We start from the raw sequence: 22,655 nt of genomic DNA, 5'->3' as shown, positions 1-22,655 counted from the left end.
CATTTTTCTATAAATGAATGTTCACATGACAGAGGTCAATGTATCTTAAAGTCTGAGGTCCACCCATTACTTTTTGGGGGGGATGCATTTATGTGTAATGCTTCATTCTTGTGTGACCTAATTCTAGTGAGATGACATTCATCATGATAATTAACATTAAGCAGACTTGGTGCTTTACTGTTTCTAGTTAATTATTTATACCTTCATTTCTTACTGCTGCCCAGAGAAAACATAACATAGGCTAGAGTAGCAGTTATTCAGCTCCCAGAAACTCAGCCTTTTAGTTGTAAATCTGAAAGAGCTGGTATATATATATATATTGTTCTATAGAAGGAGATAGAAAGATCTATTGAAGAACTAAAGTGAAAGTTAATCGACTTGAATTATTCCTGGCTTAGTGGCTATTTCCTAGTGGTCCAGGGAGTAGCACAAACTTTGGGGTGAGAAGACAACCTTCACTCAGCAGAGGCTGTAGGAATGGTGCCCTCCCCTCAAAGACTCCATCATCTCAGAAATTTGCGTTTCAGGACAAATCTGATGCCAAGTGCTAGTTCAAAACCATAAAATTAGGGTGTGAGATTGCGATGGATCTGCTCAGAAAGTTGTTCTTTTCTTTAAAATCTTGAGATTTGAAATACTTGAAAGCACAAAGACTCACAGTTCAACTTTCCTTATGTCTTTAAATCATAATGGCTTCATTTTGAAATTTAATAAAATTTAACATATTCAGCAAAGCCTCTATTGTAAACTTTCCTGCCTCACCAAGAAGTGGAGTCTGGGGGCCAGTCAAAAGGGTGGCACTGGGAGTTTTCCTAGACCAGGGAGGCCCCAGCCTAACTGCCCACTGACTGCAGATGGACAAGCAAGCCCAGCTCACATCAGCAAAACTGCCTAATCAATAGCCATTGTGTCATGAAAATGAGTAAATGTTTGGGTTACTGTTAAAAAAATTAATTCTCTGCTGAAGAAGAAGGAGGAGGAGGAGGAGGAGGAGGAGGAGGAGGAGGAGGAGGAGGAGGAGGAGGAGGAGGAGGAGGAGGAGGAGGAGGAGGCATTTATGACCCAGGGTCTGTTGGAAAAGTGTTGAGATACTTAAACCTCCCACACTGTAAAATAGCTTCTTGCCAAAAGGAGGCGCTCTGCAGAAACTGTGGGCTCCCTGTCCTCCCACCCTGTCCAACCACCGTCTGCTAAGGCTCTGCATGGAAAGCTCTGTAAGGACAGAACTGGTTATGGCGAGTCCTGTGCTGAACTCCTGGGTTGAGAGAGGTGGATGCGTGGTGATAAGCACGGAGCTGAAGTGCTAGGTTCCAGGAGCACTAGGAGGAGACCAAGGTGTCCACGTGCTCCAAGTGTAGGGACCATGGAACCCGCTCTTCTTATGCTGGCCCTGGTCACTTTTTTTTTTGGTAGCAAGGATTGAACTCAGGGGCATTCAACCACTGAGCCACCTCCCCAGCTCCATTTGTATTTTATTTAGACACAGGGTCTCAGTTGCTTAGAGCCTGGCCATTGCTGAGGTTGTCCTCTTACCTCTGCCTCCTGAGCTGCTAGGATTACAGGCGTGTGCCACTGTGCCCAGCCCTGGTCACCTTTAAAGCACCACAATCTCCCATGGCAGGCTTTGCCTCAGCCACATCCAGAATCAGGTAAAGCAGCCCTGATAGTCAGCCAGGAGCTCTGAGGCCACGGGTAGACTGGGCTGGAAGTGGGTGGGCTGGGTGTGGATGGAGGTGAGAGAGACACGTGCAGGAGAAGCTGCTTCCTCACTCTCCCCACTGGTAGCATTTGCCAGGTCCCTGCTGAGTGGGAGCCAGCTCTGACTCCTGCCTAGCTGCTGCTGGTGCCCTGCTGGTGCCTCCCACTGGAGACTGCCCTGCCCTCTCTGCAGGTCTCCCTGCGTCCACCAGGTGGACCTCCTGGGAACATCAGCATAGTTGTGTGGCCAAGCACTGCTCCGTCCAAGTGTTCTTGCTGAGCTGTGAACTCCATCTCTCTAGATAGGACCCTGGGCCCCATCTACAGGGCCACTGTGTACAGCCAGTGTCCAGGACAGATGTCATTTCAACAGGTCACAGGGCCAAGGGTGCCCTCTGTAGCGGGGCAGCACAGGACTCTGGGCACTCAATGCAGGTGAGCTGCACTCCCAGGATAGTGTGACTCAGGACCAATGTGCCTATGGGAGAGACTGGCCTCTGTTCCCACCCATCACTTCTTACCCATACTCCTGGGTTTGCACATTCTCCCCCCTGCTTCCCGCGCCCCCCCCCCCCAACCTTGCTTACTGGGTTGAGCCCTGGAACCACAGGACAGGGAGGCAGAGACAGAGCTGAGAGACCGGGTGACTCTTGTTCCAACAGAACACAAGTGCAGAGGGCCACAGGACACCTCTGACCATAGGCACCCACCCTGCGTGGCACAGTGAATTGCCCTGGGCAGGGACCTGAGCACACTCCAGCAGTCCTTTGGTGGCATGTGTATATTCAATGGTAATTAGGCAGAGACAAGAAAGGAGATAGGAATGTGTGTACTTTGCAGATTTGCATAAAAACAGTCTGATCTTTAAGAACTGGAGCTGTCAACACTGTTCCAAGAGGTTGAGGGCATTGCCCTTGCATATCCTCCTTCCACTCAGAGACAGGGCCAGCTCACCTCGCAGCCCAGCAGGCAGTGGCATGGGCCCTGTTGCTAGCAGCCGGGTTCAAGTTGCATTCTTCTGCCTGCTAGTTATGCCATCTTTGGCAATTTTTGTTTTTTATATTTCACTTTCCACTTTTTGTATTTTGGGGCCGATAATCACAAATCTGCATTTTGTCCCTGTACATTTGCCTATTCTGGATATTTCATATAAATGGAATCATAATAATTGCCCTTTTGTGTTTGGCTCCTTTCATGTGGCATAATGTTTTCAAGGTTCATCCATGTGGTAGCATGGATCAGCAATTAATTGCTTTTTGTGGCTGACAAGTATTCCATTGTATGGACATACTACATATTGTTATCCATAGATGGACATGTAAGTTGTTTCCACTTTGGGTTATTGTGCCTAGCCCTGCTAGGGACACTTATGTACGTGTTTTTTGTTTGAACATTTGTTTTCAGTTCTTTGGGGGTAATTATATACTTAAGAATGGAATTGCTGGGTCATATGGCAATTCCCTGTGTAACTTGTTGAGGAATGGCCATATATTTTCAAATAATTATTGCCTTATTCTTTAAGTGTCCAAAATTAAAAATAAAGCTGTCATGTTAATTGTGAAGGGGGTGTATATCTGAACAATGACATCTGAAGTCACTTTCCTGGTCTCCAGATGTGAAACAGCCCTTACAGATTGTACTCAGATCAGGATAATTTCCAACTAGGCGACTGAGTACCTGTAATTACGGAAAAGGGTGATCGTGGCAACATTGTTTGTATTTTTATATTAATTTCAATGTAGTTTCTAATACTACCAGGAATTTAGCCCAGAATCCCCCAAAGTAGGTATATTGAAAATACAAATTGGGAAATACTTAACTTGAACTTATCTTTAAATAATATATTTTGCTGTTTTTCGCTTCTCTAGTGAATCTTTGGTATCCACTGGAAAAACAGTAAGTCTGACCCCACTCTTGGAAGAGGAGCTTGATATTGTACTTATCCTATCACAAAATCCTTGGGGGAAGATCACTGGGAAGAATTCAACATTTCCGTCAGATATTCTTTGATGCTCACCAAATACAAGCTGGATGTCCAAACAGTAAGGATACAAAAGAGTCAATATCAGCACAATCAGAAATAAATCTGGGATATTTTCATAGGAGCTAGCACAGTTAGTAAACTTGAAAGTGATTTTGGAATTTATATGAATTTCAAATCAAATGCACACTTTTTTTGCACAGTGCTAATGTGGTTGATTTTTGGCAATGATACAGAGTCTCTTTGTGGTCACCCTGAGTCCGTGGAAGCCCATATGTTACAAATGAACATTTGGCTCTACCAGGCAGAGATTTACCAAAGTTGTACAGAGGCAAATAAGGCAGGCCAGTTGTGTCCCCTGCAGGTACCATTCCATGTGCTACCAATTACTTCGCAGTTCTGCAAAACGCATAACGGTCACCACATTGGGGGACAGAGAATTTTAGGAAATTTTGTTATTAAATTCCACTAAAATGGAATGTTTACATTTTTTTCCTCTGAGGAAGGAAGGACGAGCCTAAGATGGTCTACATGTGACTCATCCATTTCGATGCTCTCTCCATTTGGCAGCAGTTTTGAATTCAGATCTTCTGGCCTGGCTGCCACCCAATGGCCCCAGGGGAACACTCTAGGGAGAGGGGTGTGTCTTTTCCAGCACTGGTTATGTCGGGTGGGTGGGTTCAGGGTGCACGGGGCTCCACGTAGTGCGTAGCTACTACCTCAAACTCTTTGAAGCTCTAGATCAGGCTGGTCTTCTTCAGCGAGTCCTGACCAAACGTGGCTTCCCCAGGAACATCCAGCCACTATTCTTGGTTGATTTCATAATCGTGCGGCTAACATTAGAAAGTGAGAAGGCATCTTGTTTCACTCAAGGCTGCTCAGTGAGGTGTCATTGCATAGAAAGCAACTACTGGTGGGTCAGTAGGGGTAGGGGTAGGCCAAGAACTTGGAAGTCAATCTGAGGGCATAAGGAACGGCCGATTCAGCCGGGTCTGAGGCAACTTCTGAGGATGGTATTGCAGGGACTTGATGGTATTGTCAGAGCTCAAATCCTGAAACACGTTGCAGGTTCCCTCTGAGTACTCCAGCTACTGTAACCACGTGGGTGGAGCCCTTGAACTGGAGGAGGCCTGATGACAGTTGTTTTTCTGCACCGGGGAAAGGTCTAATAGCATCACCTCTGTTAGCAAATACTTGAGAGATTTACCCAAAATGGGGCATTTGGCCGGGTTCTGAGACCATAAAAATACTCATGAGAGTCTTATGATTTAAAAAAGAGATATTAGAAATACAAGAATAGAAGAAAAATGAGCAGTGCAAAGTCAAGCTCTAAATGAAGAGTCCTGGGAGCCAGCAGGGGAGATCAGCTTGATCCAGCTTTGATGAGTGGTGGGCCTAGAAGAATGCAGCCTGGGGCATAGCAGCTTGGGCAGAGGCACATTGGTGGGAGAGGATGCGTCCACAAAGGCAGTGTGGGACAGGTGGTGGCCGGTCCTGCATCCACGGTCAAGTCCTTCCTCAGCCACCTACTGGCTATCTCACCTTTCATAAGGAATGGGCTTTCCAAACGCATTTTCTCATTCATAAAATGAGGACAGTTACGAGTACACTACAAGCTGTTTTATTAGGATTAAATAAATTATTTATGTATTCTTTCATTCAATATTCAGGAAGGCACTGGCATCTGCTTTACTCTGTCTGTGTTGACACTTTGTCTAGTGTCTTCTCCTCCGTTCTCCTAACTTTATGTCTTTTAACTCCTTTATTACTATTTAAGTGCTACTTTGTTGTTTTTTTTTAGGAAGATTTTTTTTTATTATTAGTTGTTCAAAACATTACAAAGCTCTTGACATATCATATTTCATACATTTGATTCAAGCAGATTATGAACTCCCATTTTTACCCCGTATACATATTGCAGATTCACATCGGTTACACATCCACTTTTTTACATACTGCCATACTAGTGTCTGTTGTATTCTGCTGCCCTTCCTATCCTCTATTAAGTGCTACTTTGGTGACATCGAGATAGATATGTGAGTTCAATCAGCCAAACTCACTAGATTTCTCATGTCCTTTCTCTACCCCAAAATATTTACTACCCGGCCTTTTACAGATAAGAAGATTGCCAAACCTGGTCTACAATGCATGCCAATAATGATGAATAATATGATAAGGTATCATATAAACATTTTTCTGTATTTCAAACTTATTTCAATAGCATTGAAAGTTTTAAGTTATTTAGTTTCAGTGTCAAAGAGAATGCTATGGGTAAGAGATACCAATCTAGATGTGAAGTTGTATCCTCTCTAGCAGGGAGATAAATATATGCATGAGAGAAATCTGACTTCTTCGCAGATTAAGTCAAGGAAATGTCATTGAGCAAGGCTTTTGTTTCTGGTGCTTTAATACAATGTTCCACTGCAAAGATCACCCTGCTAAAGATGCAAAGGCAGCTACATTGCTCATTGTTGGCTCATTAGGTCTTTACATTGTGCTTTCTAATTATTCCATGTTTTTCAAATGGAAATTTTCACCACCAAGATTGAACATTAAACATCTTTGAAAAGCAGTTCTTCACCATACTGCCAAAGTATTTTCCACCATGGAAAAAAAATCCTAGCAGGACATACCTACGATTTCTAACAGTAGTTAGATGGTAGAATTAAAGATGATTTTCTTTAGCTCTTTATCTATTTTCCAGTAAACAGATATACTTTCATAACTGTAAAAAGAAAATCCCTTCATTAGGATTTTGTTTCCACCAGAAAAATGGATCAGACTTGGGCTACACTGTTATAATAGATTCCATTAACCTGTGACAGTTATTATCCCAGTGGGTAGACTTCTAAGGATATGGAATCATTTCATTTATTTCATTCATAAAATGATTTCAGGTGAGGCCAGGCTCATAGGTCAAAATACTCAGAATACTAAGAACTGTACATGAAAATCATTGGTTGTAGAAAAATTGGCAATTTATCTCCCATTCTGGAGAAGCACGTCACACAGCACTGTCCTGGAGAAGTCGTTATCAAGTCCCCTGCGCTACCTCAAGCTTTCTTAGATGTGGGTCAGCAAAGAGGGGGACAGGTCACACAGCGCCCCTCCCTGATGTTTTCTTACAGATAAAAAACCATGTGTAACAAGTGAGGGGTAGGGCTTGTGACGTGAGCATTGATTGAATTTAGGGGTAAAAGCCCTGAGAGATTTTAGAAGCAGTATTTTCTGGTGCTTCCTGCATTGACTCCTCAGGTATGAGTGCATTCGCTGTCTTGCAGAAGAGGCTAATGGGATGCAGGGAGCACTCTGAGCAGAGGCCTCTGCCCCCACCCTAGCTCTGGAGCCATGCACTCTACCCTACAGCCTCTCTCTTACACTGTCTCCCACTTCTATGAATAACCATCATGAAGCTCATCTATTCAGAAATGGCTGAGTTGTCTTCAGTTTCCAAGAATTCTGTTTTCTTCAATATATGAAATATTAGAAGAGTACGTGCACATATTCCCCCCAAATGGTTAATATCCTCATCTTCCTGGTTTTCATTTTGTTTTCCATGCTGAGCTTGAGATACAATCTCTCTGTGACAGCTCTGTGGATGCCCACACTTTCCTGGTGCGTCACAAGGCAGTTAACTTTTCCTTTCCTGATTACACAGGCTATTGCCTTAACCACAAGGGAAAGGTCTTCTGCAACGTCAGAGCCCACAGAGAGACTAATTCCGTGGCAAGTCCAAAGCTGCACATCAGTGACAGGCACATTGGCTAGGGCTCCTTCCCTCTTTCGTGCACTGAACTCAGGCTTGTTGAGCATTGCTCTCTGCCCAACCCTAGGCCCTGCAGAGGGAGGAGGTCCAGACCCCACCCTGACAGCTCTGGCATGCCCACTCACATGGTAGCTTCTGTAGTCAGGAAGTCCCCTTTGGCTGGGCCCTGGGGGACTCTGACACTCAGCAGGTATCCCTCAAGGCATGCGAGGGGTAGGTGTTAGACAGCTGGGTTGGGATAGAATCCCAGAAGCTAAGGCTGCTGGAAACCTAAATGTGACAGCTTGAATCCTGCCTGAGGGCCAACAGATCTCTTCACATCCGTCTTGGGCCTGGTCGAGTCCCCAGGGGCTGAGGAGACCCTGCATGCTTGCTTGCTTCTGCTTGGGAACCCCCGTACAGATAGTGGGAGGCTCCAGGAAGCCACTTCTGTAGGATGAGAAGGTGTCTGGGGAAGGTCATTCGTCTGTGAAGGCAGTGACTTGCAACCTGGGAGGCCTATACTGGCGTAAGGCCTGACCTAGGCTGGATTCAGGCCTGCACCCGTCTCTGCCCTGTTCCAAGGTTTGCATTCTGTCCAGCTCCAGGGCTGGGGACAAGTGCTGGACCCTGCCTTGGGAGAGCAGGGAGAGGCAGCTGGGACTCTCATGGATACTGGCCATTCACCAGGACCTCACCTTCACAGGACTCCCCTTACTCTCCTGTGTCTCTGGACCCTCATCCCTCTGGAGACTGTCAGCCTCTTCTGTCTGGGGGAGGAGATGACTATTGGAGATTCAAAGAATGCACTGCCACAGAAACGATCTCAGGTGATGGGGTGTACAATCTGGATTTACAAAGAGAGGGGGATTTTTTCTCAACTCTGTAACTGGCTTATTGTACCTCACCCTTCATATTGTATTGCAGTGATACTCTTAAGCCAGTCTTTCTGACAGGAAGGAGTCCAGTGTCCCTGCATGAATCTTGCCCACAACAGCTCATTTCATGGCAAGTTATTTTTTATTATTATTGTTGTTTTCTGATCTCTGAGAAGGATGGAAAGGACTGTGATCAAAACTGGAAAAGATTCTTTTTCCTTCAGAAGTGAACAGGCCCATCAGTCTGGGCACAGCCTCTTCTTAGCACCAGTGCATCAGTTCCCTGATGTCTGTGTTATTAGTAGAACATTCCATGGGGGTCAGGAGAGCCTTCCCAGCTGGACTGATAAAGCGAAAGTGAATTCGAAGCACATGGATGACATTTCCTTAAAAAATGTGTGCTTGAGTTCAAAAATTAATAATAGTAATGCTTGACTAAGAGCATTTGGGAATCTCTTAAGCCCCAAATGTTTAAAAAGTCAGTTTTGAATTTAGGTGGGTCTCCTTCTCCATTAGGGCATTATCATTTACATTAAAGTATTCAGACATAATGGCAATATACTATTTTAATTTTTTGCTTTGGGAATTTCCTCATATTTTAGTGGTTTAAATTCTCAATTAGACCCCTTTATTTTTATGGTTACTGAATAACTTAAAGAAATAGAGTAATTCTTCTCCCTGTTGCACACAAATTCAAAATATACATTAGGTCAAGGAATTCAAAGTCAAACATGAAGAAATTCCAAAAAATAATAACAAAGATGCTAAGTGTTTGATGTACATTTGACATTTGAATTACTGAGCAGCTGTACAATATCAATACTGTAAGAATAAAGACGATATCTATGTTGGTCTTGATTCTTTTACAGTAGACTCAACTATTGGTACAAGTTTAAAGATTTTGTCAAAACAAAAACAAAAACAAAAACACAAGCAAATTAGCAAATAAAAAAAGACCCATGGTGTAATTGTATTTATGAACTGATTTGAACATAAAATAAAAATTCAATAGAAAGATATGACAGGGATGTAGGATTAGACTTCATTTTCACATTTACATTATATTTAAGTATAGTCAAGATTATTTATAAATGAACCCAGAAAAAAAATCATGCAGATTCAGTAGCCAAAAGATAATCCAGAGTACAAGGATGTCAGAGCCCATAAAAAGGAAGGGCAAGAGCCCAACCAGCCACACCAGTGGGTGAGCTGACCCTATCACTGGACTCTAACCACTTTCAGTGTTTGGAGTCTGGGGAACATGTATCACCTACAACACGTGCTCACTCTATTTTAATTGTTTGCACATTTTAAGGGAAAGGTAATCCATGTTTCTACCTCATTTACACACTTAACTAAATGCCACTGGAGACACAGTTGATATTCAAGATATTTTGAGATTTTTTTTGGGGGGGGATGGTACTCAGAGGCACTTGACCACATCCTCAGCCCTATTTTTGTACTTTATTTAGAGACAGGGTCTCACTGAGTTGCTTAGTGCCTCAATGTTGCTGAGACTGACTTTGAACTTGTGATCCTCCTGCCTCAGCCTCCTGAGCTGCTGGCATTATGGGCATGCACCAACATGCCTGGCAAGATTTTTAAAACTATCTTCCATGAGGAAATACTTGCTATGTTCATAAAAAGTCAGAAGGATGCACAACACAAATTCAAACAGAGACTCAGGAGAAGGATCCCCTGGCTTCTAAGCCAATTGCCTTTTCTCAAAGCCTACATCCTGTGGGAAGAGTCAGAGGTGACTGGAACACAAATTCTGTGCCCACAACAGATAACCAAAACTGGCATCTTCAATTGTCCTTGAGGAAAAAAAATCATCTTCTCAGTTAAAGAGGTGATCATTAAATGAGGAGTCAATAAATTAAACCATGAATTTATTGTGCAGAAGGAAATTCTTTCCTTACAATTGGAATCCTGTAGGACTTCTCACTCCTCCAGTACATAGTGCATCTCAAACTTTAAGGTGCCATGAGTCATCAGGGGATCTTGTTAAGCTGTAGATGCTGATTCAATAAGTCAAGGAAGCCCTAAGAAATGGAGTTTCTAACAAGCACCAGAATGTTGTTGCTGGTCCATGCTTTGAGAAGCAAGGCTCTGTTGTTGTGTCTTTCAACCTTTGCTGATATTTTGGGCTGGATAATTCCTTGTTTGGGGAGGTCAGTTCTATGCACTGTAAGATATTTAGCAGCATCACTGGTTTTACCCACTAAGATGCCAGACATCCTTTGACCCCAAGACATTACCAAACTGGTGGTGGTGGTGGTGGGGGATTGTCCCTGGTTTAAAATCATTGCTCTGTTGTTTTATGTAATAGTTAGATACTTGTTGCCTCATGTAAACACCTCTTTCAATAAACTGACTTAGCAAAATCACTTTCTTTCCACCATCCCCTGGATAATTAGTGCACCCTAAGTATTAATTCCATAACTGATATCATTTCCCTCTTTATTATGACCACTGGGATGCTCAGAAGTAAGTTTGCAAACCACATTTCAGAACTGTGAAAATTTTCAGGAATAAATTTCTGAAAAATAACTCAACTACTGGATTCATTTCATTTCCCTGTTTATTTTCCCCTCACATTGATTTTATTTTGTTATATATTTTGTATGCCACCTCATACACTGTTTGAAATGAGATTGGTTTCTCTTGAGCAAGGTAAACAAAACTATTAGAATAGAAAGAGTGAGGGCAGACACATGCATTAATTTGCTTGTCAGGGCTGGTTATTTGCAGTTTGATACGTATTAATTAATGAACCTAAGGAAATAGTGAGACAAGCCTCCAAGGTATTGAATACTCCCACCAGTTTCCTCCCAATGGGAGCAAAATGATGGATGCAAATGTCTGGGGAAGGACAGGAAACTAAAAGGAAAGAAATGTTTGCAGGGGTGGGTTGAGTGTATATATATGTTTTAAAAATTTTTATACTAGAGATATAAAATTAGCAGTAAAATTGCTTGAGGCTGATGAAAAATTTGGCCAAGTAATAATAGTTTGATATTTATGCCAGCTCTGGCATATGATATTTAGAATTAATTGCATTCAAATCACAAGGTCTTAAAAAGTTTAAAAGCCCTGTGGATTCTTGGAGTAAGTACCTATGCAGAAGGTCCATGGAGGAGCCAGCTAGATCAGAGCTGCTGTGCTGCAGGCAGGAGATGGAGGGAGAAGGACCACCTGGAGCTCCTTCGAAGGGCCCCCTCGGGCTTTGAAAGGAGCACAGCTTGAAAACCCACAGACCCTTAATACTCTTGGGAGAAAGGTGAGGAGGTGGTGGCCCAGGGAGATGAAGTAACCGTTCAAGGAGTCAGAATCGCCCTACAGCAGAGCTGGGTCTGGAATCCAATTTAGACAGGATGCTGGGGAGTGTGGAGTTACCACCTGGGTTCAGATTGCCGGAATCTCTATGACCGAAGCCAATTATTCCCATTAGGAAATTCCGAACCTTGCAGAAAATGTAGACATTAAAGTGTACAAGTTTCCTGGTGTCCCCTTCCCTCTCTCCTTCTCTTGCCCTGCACCCCAACCTGATTTTTTTTTTTTGCAGAAAAACAATGGTAGTAGTTTAATGTGTGTCCTTCTAGAACTTTCCTTGGTTCAAATCTCATTCTCTCTCTCTCACACACACACATGCACACACACACACACACACACACACACACACACACACTCTTCTTTGCTGGCTTTTTCTTTGATCATAGCACTTAATACTTTTTAACATCTACCCATTTCTAACATCATTCTGTCTCTCCACACCCTGAAGCAGGGTGAAGAGTCTGTTTTCATCACTGGAGTTTCCCCGAATACCTAGAAGAGTGCTGGCATGTCTAGACTCTCAAAAGTCCTTGGAAAATGAATGAGTGATGGCTGTGAGCAGTCGGGAGGCGGAACACAGAGATTTCTAGGCAGTGACACCATTCTGGGTACTACAACAGTGAACATGCGTCATGACACTTTTGACCAAACCCCAAAGGAGGTACGATGGCGGGTGAGAACCCCAAGGTAGCCTGTGAGCTTGGAGTGACAGTGATGTGCTGATGCAGTTTTGTTGGCTGGACAAATGTCTGCTGTGTGGGGAGATTGATGGTGGGGGCGCTTGTCTGTGTTGGGGGGAGAGAGCGTAAATGGGAATTCTCTGTGCTTTGCAGCAGTTTTGCTCTGAATCTAAATAAAAATAAAGTTTATCACTTCAAAAGGAGAATGGTGGGCTGGGGATGTGGCTCAAGTGGTAGCCCGACTAGCATGGGTGAGGCACTGGGTTCGATTCTCAGCACCACAAACAAATAAAATAAAGATATGTGTCCACCTAAAACTAAAAAAATAAATATTTTTTTTTTTTAAAAAAAGAGAGAATGGTTATCTCAGAATCTGTGTCTAGAACCAAACTCTTGTTTTCTGTCTCTGTATGTTCCCTCTCTAGTTGGAGCTGTCTCTGTAGGAAGGCTTCCAGCCCTGGTGAGCAGGTTGGGCCCCCAGCACTGTTGAGAGCTTTTCTTGGAAATGGACCAGACAGAACACTTCTCACTGGGTCACTGTCTCCAGCCCATCCACCTGGGTCAGGTCCACTGCCATGCCTCATGGCTTTGTACCTGCTGTTCCTTTTGGCCCTCCTCATCCTGGTCCTCACTGCCAGATTGTCTTGGTACCAGCTACTCGCCTGGCCAGCAGTCCCACCCCCGCCATCCCTCTGTCCCTGGCTGTTCTCTCTTGTAACCCCTCCACTATTTGACACTGTGGTGTGCATTTTCTTCTCTCATTCTTGGTTCTTCTCATCCCACAGAATGAGTTTCAAGTGCTCCTTGGGGGCCAGTTTTCAGTTCCTGGATGCGCTGTGCCCTTCCTATTTATGGGACCTGTGCAAGGCTCTTCTCTGACCTAGGGTTCTGCCCTATACCTCTCCTTATGATTCATGCCCCTGCTCTGGGGAAGGTCTGTTCTCCCTGACTGCCATGTGTAGGTCAGATTCCATGGGATATGCCCTCATGGGATATGCCCTCATGGAACCGCACCCCAGCCCTGTGGATAACTGATCTTTGTAACTACGCATCTTGTGCTGTGGTGACTCATGCCTTGCTCCACCAGGTCAGCTCCATGAAAGCAGAGACCATGCTACTTTGTGGACAGCCACCCCCTGGCCCACAGCACAGTGCCTGAGTCACATCAGATTCTCAGCATGTAAATGAGCATGACACAACTTCCATCATCACAAATAGGTCTCCAAAGCACATCTAGAGGATATAATAAAGAGCCTTCACTTACCAAGTCCTTAGTTTTGAGGAGGCAGGGCCCTTCAGGGGCCAGGTGGAGCCTTGCCTGTCCACCTCCGCCAGCGCCTGTGTGTGCAGGTGCCAGAGGAACTGAAGACAAGGCCCTTGGGCCTTGAGACCCTGGAGTCTTTTGGGGGACACAATCACCTGCTACTGTCACTACCAATGCAGGGGAGAAATCACTTCCTAGATTAGTGTTTTTTCAAACATCAAAACTTAAGTGATTATCTGTGAAAAAGTCATTTCTACTTAAGCTTATAATTGAGAAATGGAACCACATGCTCAGAGCTTCTGAGATACCAGCTTTTGCAACTGCTTTTTTTCCCCCCCTTTTGTACCAGGGATTGAACCCAGGAGCACTTAACCACTGATCTACCTCCTCAGACTGCTTTATTTTTTGATTTTGAGACATGATCTCACTAAATTGCTTAGGGCCTAGCTCAGTTGCTGAGCCTGTTCTTGAACTTGGGATTCTTCTGCCTGAGCCTCCCGGTGCTGGGAGCAGAGACCATGGCCATTTTGGTTCCCTGGGGCCTGTGCTATATCTCGTCGTGGAAGGAAATGGAAACTTCACTTCACTGGGCCACAGTCTGTGGCAACAGGGACCTCAGTAGCTGGGGACCACATGTGCTGGGGAGCGGACGAGAACAAGGAATGACTGACATCAATCTGTGAGTGTGAGCTTCTTACAGTGGATAAAAATACTGACTCCAGATAGGAGAGCATCTCACCACAAGAGTTTTAATTTTAATGCATTTAGAAGAGTGTGCTAAGAATATGAAGTACGGCACGGCAATCCACCCTGTTCTGGCAAGGCCCTCCTTCTCCTTCTTTCAGTGTGGCTATCTTCAGGGTAAGACATCTTAGAACACACCCCTTTACACTTCTGTTCCATTTCTGTATTTCCTTTGGCCTCTCACCCTCTGTTAGCAAGGTCCCTTTAGGGAGCAGAGGCATAGTCAAGGCAGATACTGCTTTAGAAGAACTGACCACTTCAAGGTTTTGATGCCTTCTTGCATGAGCTGGAGGAGGAAATTCACACAGGGTGTGATTTTCACACAGGGTGCCTGAGTGTACCTGTGCTCACCAACTTGATTTTGGGATGTGTCCTAGGTGTTCAGCTCACCGTAGGTACGTATCAGGTGACTTACAATGAGCTTCCCTCTCTGTTTTTTCCTACCACACATATTCAGGTGCCAGGCATCTGCAGTGGCCTATGAGAGACATCCAGTTGCCATGGCTAATAGAGCTCTCCAGATCCTTTTGAAAAGAACTCTACAAATTCCTCTAATGAGTTAACATCAGATTACTGCCCTCTGGGGTCCCAGGCAAGAGTAGGTGCAGGGTCAGGCACTGACCACAAATCACTGATAAGGATGGAATGCATTTAAATCCACAACTTAACGCATCACAGAGTTCCAATACAGGACATCAGATAACTTTATTACCCATTAGTTATACTTTCAAAAGTTCCTTCTTAAAATTGAAAATAAAGTTTGGTTTTCTTTGAACAAATAAGCAAAGAAAACTCTGCACCATGATATCTTACCCCCTTTAACTAAAACCTGCTCTTCAGAGAAATGGGAACTAGGGAGTAATCTAATCTGAGAAAAGCTCCAAAGCACCAAGAAGACTTTTCTGGAAAAAATTTCCCCAATTGAGTGTCATTCAAAAAGGGCCCAGTGGATCGCCTCAAAGAAACGGGGCTCTGGGGAAATTATAACTTCTTTTTATTGGCTATTTTTCCCCTCTAAAATTCTGTGAGAAAGCTGTCAGATTCTTCTCTGGCTTCAAATTTTGTAACTTTCTTCATAGAAAACTGATCTTAATTCTGCGATTAAATTAATACATTAAAAAATAAACCTCTCTGGAACCATTAAGTGGACAAGCAACGTGATCATCCCCAGATCAGATCAGCTGTACCACAGGATGCAGGGACCAGGTGGGCAATGCCCCTTTGCCATCCCAGAACTGACGGGGACTCAAACACACACCAATTTTCAAAATGGGAGCTTCATTTATAATTAAGCATGAAAACAGTTCTTGATATTTTTAACAAATTGTATCTTATTTTAAGAAAAATCAGTTCACATGACTGGATTAGAACAAGGACCAGCTTCCTAGCTTAAAAGTCAGCTTATGCAAGTGAGGCTTGCTGATCCCCTGAACAGATGGGATGTATTTTCACCCCATCAAGAAATACTTCAAAGCAAACCAAAGTAACATGGATGGGTTCTTATAAGATTTTATATCACCCTTTATAGAACTCCGCAATGGGCCAGATTTTCAAAGACTTATTTTAATATCATGTGGATTTTTTAGAAAATATTTTGTTCACATAAGTGAATACTAATAATTCAAATGCCAATGACAGATGAACTCAATTCTTCCGGTTTCCCATGTAAATATATCATTAGCCCATGGTTTGTTTATGAACACCTGACTCTCAATGGTCGGTGACCTGCACCCACAGCCTCCCCCGCAGGCTCAGAACTGGGGTTCTGACCTGGGAAACACAGGCTCTTTCATAACCCCAAATTCTATTGCTGCCCCCAGCTCAGTGAGGCCTGGGGCTTGACATCCTCTCCAAGCATGATGATGGATTTGCACTGACTCACTGTCTGTCCCCAGCTCGATCAATATCAGGCAACAACAGATGGCTGACTGGGGTTAAGAAAGCTATTTGTGGCCTTGGTCCACATCATACTGAATTCTGCTATGGAGACCCATGAGGTTCCTAGTCTTTCAACATCATTTATTACTGAAGTATTAGGTTGAAACATACAAAATTGATGTTTTTATAGATCAAAAAATCAAATATCAGTTTTTTCATATGAATTAAACTAATGCCCAACGAATTTCTTTAAAAGCTTTTATTTTTTCCCCTACATTCTTATGGAATGGGCTTAGGAATCCAGATTCAAAATTATTCTTCTGTGTTATCATTTTCTGCTGGCTATTGGTTTAAATTGAAATGTTGTAGAAGTGGTTTTTATACTTTTTTCCTTTTGTTTCTTGATTCCTTTGCATAAGTCATGAAAAAAAGGTCAAGTAGGTTTCTTTTCTATTGTTTAGCATAAACATTTCTAAGCCTGATTTTTTTGTTCTGTAATTTTTTTAAGGACAGAAATGCAATATCGTTGTACCAAATGACCTTAGAACAGCCAGCAAAACTGTATCAGCCAGATGGCTGCTGGTGACTGCTGAGTGGTTTACACAATCTCTGAAACAATAACAACCTGTCCCCTGCAATCAGCAGGGTCCTTTCTTGGTGGATATATTAGCAGTGAGTCATATAAATCTTCCATCCCTCACACATATCCCTGTGCAAGGAATTTCCCAGGAAATTGCAGAAGCATGAATGAATTCCAAACTATCAACTTGAAACAATACACACTCAGTTCCAGGTCATCCCTGAAGGAAAACATCACCATCAAAAGAAAACATTCCACTTTTCCCTTTAAGAGGATGGATTCGAATTACTAATTGGGCATTATGTAAAATTGTGGATGTATAACCGACGTGATTCTGCAATCTGCATTTGGGGTAAAATTGGGAGTTCATAACCCACTTCAATCTAATGTATGAAATATGATATGTCAAGAGCTTTATAATGTTGTAAACAACTAATAAAAAAAATTAAAAATTAAAAAAAAAGGATGAATTCGCTCAATATTTTGGAAAAAAAAAATACAAGTCACTTAGTTGACTTTTAAGACTAATTTTAACTCCTCAAATGACTCAAGGCCATAGGAAAGTGTGCTTTTGATCACCCAGGGCGTGCAGTAACTCTGAAAGGTTTCTTCCACCTTCTGTGGGTTAAAACTCACTGTAGAAAAACTTTCACACTTTAGGTTGAACTTAAACACATAACTAGTCAATGGAAATGCCCCTCGCTCTATTATCCCCAACGTATGTGTTAGATACATAGATCATCTGCAGAACAAAATGAACCACCATGGAGTTATTGATTGTGCTTCTGAGGGAGGTATGGCCCCAGGTCCTGGTCTACTCTACCTGGTGTTTCCTGGCCAGCTCACACCCACTCACAAGCCCTTACCCTGATATCCCCTGATGACTGCTTTAACCATCTTTATTCTGATCTCCAAGAGCTCAAGAGGATGGTATCTATTCGGTGTCTTAAGTAGTAGATGAGTGAAGGACATGCAAGGAAAATCTGGAGCTCACGCTCAGGGCTATGCTCAGCTTCTCTGCACCCACAATGTGGGATTCTGCAGCCTGGCCCTACCCAGAGCCTGCTTTAAGGCCATAGGGTTTTTCTGTATGCTGGGGACAGGAAGCCACACACAATGTATCACAAAGATGCAGAAAGGTGTATCTATGTAGGTTCAAATGGGAATCAACAAGATGGAAAAAAGTAATTAAAACAATGAAAGGAATTTTCCAAATGATCAATTTTGCAGAAAACCCATAAAAGGCTCTGACAATTTGTGCGATTGGAGGTTTCTGTCTACTTTCCAGTGACTCCTGACCTTTCTGAGGTTTGGGCAGTTCAAAGCACTCACCTTCGATGGTGCACTGGTCGGGGACTGGAATCTTTCTTGCGATTTCTGTGGCGTACGCCTTCACTTTACCGAGGTTCTCCTTCAGGTGCAGGTAGAGCTTGTCTTGATATTCCACAGGACTCCTGGTTGTCTCCGAAGTCTCCTCCTGGAAGTCCTCCTTAACCATTTCTGGCAAATCCTCAGGTGCTATGTGTAAAATACTTGGGTGTGAAGCTGAGGAATTTCTTGGCTGTGACCCGACAGTGTCCATCTTCAGGGGCAACCTGTCACTTCCTTGGCTGAAGGGGGCTATTTCTGAAAGGGAGAGGCTGCCAGGGATCCCTGCAGGCTCCTCTCCTTCCCCGTCATCTGAACTCACACCCCTGGTGAGTGCAGTGTGGAAAGCCAAGCTTTTTGACCTAGGATATAAAAGTTAAAATGGTGAAAGAAGTTGAGTTGCCACTCTCCAGCAAGGAAAAGAACAATTCTGGGGCAAAAAGTAGCACCCTCTGGAGTGTGAACAGTGAACAGGCTTGGAAAACCACAGGCATCAGGTTATGTAATCAATTTCGCCTCTGAAAATCTCAGCTAGCTCCAAACACTAAGGTTTAAAAATCAATTTCATGGCAAAAGTGGGTGGAAAATGGTAGACTTTCATGCTTTTATTCATCTCTACTGTCACTTTTGATTTTTCACCAGAAATCAAGAGAAGCCACTGACAGCTGTTCTCAGTGTGGCAAATCTATATTAAAAAGTGTTTTAAGAAGATAAACCATAGGCACAGTAGGCCGGGGTCCTCCCCACCACCAGCAGACACCCGCCAGAGCCCAGCCTCCAGCACAGGACTGCCTCTTCTGACCAGCAGACTACTGCAGGAGGTCAGACCTGGACCATATCTGCCCTCACTGACTTGCATGGGACCTAGGTCTAGGGTAGGTCCAAGTTCGCCCCCCCGCCATACACACCTGGGAGCCCAAGCCTAACCCACTTCCATCTTGGGACACTGCGGTCATTGCCATAGCCTTCCCCACACAGTAACCCCTAACTTTTTGACAACAGACAGGGCCTGGAAGCAGCTTGCCTCTCAGAGCAGGCATCCCAAAGGGACTGGGAGGCCCACCCTTTCAGCCCCATCTCTGTAAGGCATTCTTCCATCTTGGGGCACCTTAACTATTATCTCCAGTTACCTTGGCTATTGCCACCATCACCTTTAGTAGCAGTAGCATACACTGAGGGACACCAGCAGGACCTGGAAGCCCAACATCAAGGTGAGGTATAGACACTCTGCACAGGTACTACAAGAATATAGGGTAGAAACTGTAATATCTCAGATCCATGCTACAAAAAGGAAGGCACATAGACAACAAGAAAAAACAAGGGAGGAAAGTGCCCCAAACAAACCAGGACACTACAATAACAGAACCCATGATGAAACGTCAGAGAAGGAGTTCAGAAGGTTCATAATTAAAATGATCTGTGAATTAAAGAATGACCTAAATGAGCAAATACAGGCAAAAACTATCATTCCAACAATGAGATAAGAGAGCATATACAGGTAGCAAAAGACTACTTTAAGAAAGAGATAGAGACTCTTAAAAAAAACCCACCAGAAATCCTTGAAATGAAGGACACAATAAATCAAATAAAAAACTCAATAGAAAGCATAATCAACAGACTAGATCACTTGGAAGAAAGAATGTCAGATAATGAAGACAAAGTATATAATCTGGAAAATAAAGTTGACCACACAGTGAAGATAGTTAGAAACCATGAACCAGAACAAGAATTATGGAACAGCATCAAAAGACCAAATCCAAGAGTTATTGGGATAGAGGAAGGCACAGAGATTCAAACCAAAGGAATGCACAATCTCTTCAATGAGATAATATCAGAAAATTTACTAAACATGAATAATAAATTGGAAAAGCAAATACAAGAGGCTTACAGGACATCAATGTACAAAATTACAACAGATCTACACCAAAGCCCATTATAATGAAAACGTCTAGCATACAGAATAAGGATAGATTCTTAAAATCTGCAACAGATGGAAATCAGATCACATATAGGGGGAGACCAATTTGTATCTCAGTAGATTTTTCAACCCAGACCCTCAAGGCCAGTAGATCATGGAACAACATATACCAAGCTCTGAAAGAAAATGGATGCCAATCAAGAATCTTATAACCAGTAAAATTAAGCTTTAGATCTGATGATGAAATAAAAACCTTCCACAATAAACAAAAGTTAAAAGAATTTACAACTAGAAAGTCTGCACTACAGAACATCCTCAGCAAAATATTCCATGAAAAGGGAATGAAAAACAATGATGAAAATCAGCAGAGGGAGGGATTACACTAAAAAATATAATCATAGAAGAACCCAAGTTATATTAAATACCCAAAATAAACAGAAATGGCTGGGAATACAAATCACGTCTCAATAATAACCCTCAATGTTAATGGCCTAAACTCACCAATCAAAAAACATAGACTAGCAGATTGGATCAAAAGAAAAATAAAAAGAGATACAACAATATTCTGTCTCAAAGAGACCCATCTCATAGGAAAAGACATCTATAGATTGAAGGGAAAAATCATACCACTCACATGGACTATGAAAGCAAGCAGGGATTTCCATCCTTATATCAAATAAAGTACACTTCAAGCTAAAATTAATCAAAAAGGATAAAGAAGGACACTACATACTGCTCAAGGGAACCATATACCAACAAGACTTAACAATTATAAATATATATACCCCAAACAATGGAGAATCTACGTTCATCAAACAAACTCTTCTCAAGTTCAAGAGTCAAATAGACAACAACACAATAATTTTGAGTGACTTTAACACACTTCTTTCACCACTGGATATATCTTCCAAACAAAAGCTGAACAAAGAAATTATAGAACACAATAATACAATCAATAACTTAGACTTAACTGACATATATAGAATATTTCATCCTTCAATGAGCAAATACACTTTCTTCTCAGCAGCACATGGATCCTTCTCTAAAATAGACCATATACTATGCCACAAAGTAGCTCTTAGCAAATACAAAAAGTAGAGATACTACCCTGCATTCTATCAGATGAAAATGGAATAAAATTAGAAATCAATGATAAAATAAGAAATAAAAGCTACCCTAGGGCTGGGGCTATAGCTCAGTGGTAGAGCACCCTCCTTACACGTATGAGGCACTGGGTTTGATCCTCAGCACCACATAAAAATAAATAAAGATATTGTGTCCAACTACAACTAAAAATATTTTTTAAAAAGCTACTCTAACACCTGGAGACTAAATAATATGCTACTGAATGAACAAGGGTTTGCAGAAGACATCAAGAAAGAGATTAAAAATTTTTAGAGGTGAATGAGAAACCAGATACAACTTATCGAAATCTCTGGGAAACTATGAAGGTAGTTCTAAGAGGAAAGTTCATTGCATGGAGTTCATTCCTTAAAAGCAGAAAAAGTCAACAAATAAATAACTTAACATTATATCTCAAAGCCCTAGAAAAAGAACAACAAATCTACATCAAAAGCAGTAGAAGATAGAAATAATAAAAATCAGAGCTGATATCAATGAAATTGATATAACAAAAAGTTGGTTCTTTGAAAATGAATAAAATTGACAAACCCTTAGTCATGCTAATGAAGAGAAGGACAGAGAAAACTCAAATTACTAACATATGGGATGAAAAAGGAAATATCATGTCAGACACTAAAGAAATACAGAAGATAATTGGAAATTATTTTGAAAACTGTACTCCAATAAAATAGAAAGTATTGAAGGCATTGACAAATTTCCAGAGTCATATGATTTACCCAAACTGAGTCAGGATGATATACACAATTTAAACTGATCAATTTCAAGCAAGGAAATGGAAGACATCATCAGAAGCCTACCAACCAAGAAAAGCCCAGGACCAGATGGATACACAGCTGAGTTCTACAAGATGTTTAAAGAAGAACTAATATCAATTCTCTTCAATTTATTTCAGGAAATAGAAAAGAGGCAGCACTTCCAAACTAATTCTATGAGGCCAATATCACCCTGATTCCAAAACCAGGCAAAGATACATCAAAGAAAGAAAACTTCAGACCAATATCTCTAATGAACATAGATGTAAAAATTCTGAATAAAATTCTGGCAAATAGAATACAAAAACATATCAAAAAGATCATGCACCATGATCAAGTGGGTTTTATCCCAGGGATGCAAGTTTGGTTCAACATATGGAAATCAATAAATGTAATTCATCACACCAGTAGACTTAAAAATAAGAATTATATGATCATCTCAATAGATGCAGAAAAAGCATTTGACAAAATACAGTACCCCTTCATGTTCAAGACACTAGAAAACTAGGGATAACAGGAACTTACCTCAACATTGTAAAAGCTATCTACACTAAGCCTCAGGCCAGCATCATTCTAAATGGAGAAAAATTGAAGGCATTCCCTCTAAAAAACCTGGAACAAGACAGGGATGCACTCTTTCACCACTTCTATTTATCATAGTTCTTGAAACACTGGCCAGAGCAATTAGAC

General features: G+C 42.3%; 1 protein-coding gene across 10 annotated transcripts in view; it reads right to left on the bottom strand.

The window, feature by feature from the left end:
- Positions 1-22,655, bottom strand: part of Veph1 (ventricular zone expressed PH domain containing 1) — a 251,575-nt gene that overhangs the window by 105,256 nt on the left and 123,664 nt on the right. For all 10 annotated transcript variants that reach the window (XM_078043502.1, XM_078043507.1, XM_078043506.1 and 7 more), the window contains one exon: positions 18,117-18,514. In XM_078043502.1, coding sequence (XP_077899628.1) covers positions 18,117-18,514 — 398 coding nt within the window. The remainder of the gene's footprint in view (positions 1-18,116; positions 18,515-22,655) is intronic.

This window comes from Ictidomys tridecemlineatus, chromosome 3 (genome assembly GCF_052094955.1).
Source record: "Ictidomys tridecemlineatus isolate mIctTri1 chromosome 3, mIctTri1.hap1, whole genome shotgun sequence".
Classification (NCBI taxonomy): Eukaryota; Metazoa; Chordata; class Mammalia; order Rodentia; family Sciuridae; genus Ictidomys; species Ictidomys tridecemlineatus.
The sequence above is the reverse complement of the archived record's forward strand: the minus strand, read 5'-3'. Positions and strand labels throughout refer to the sequence as shown.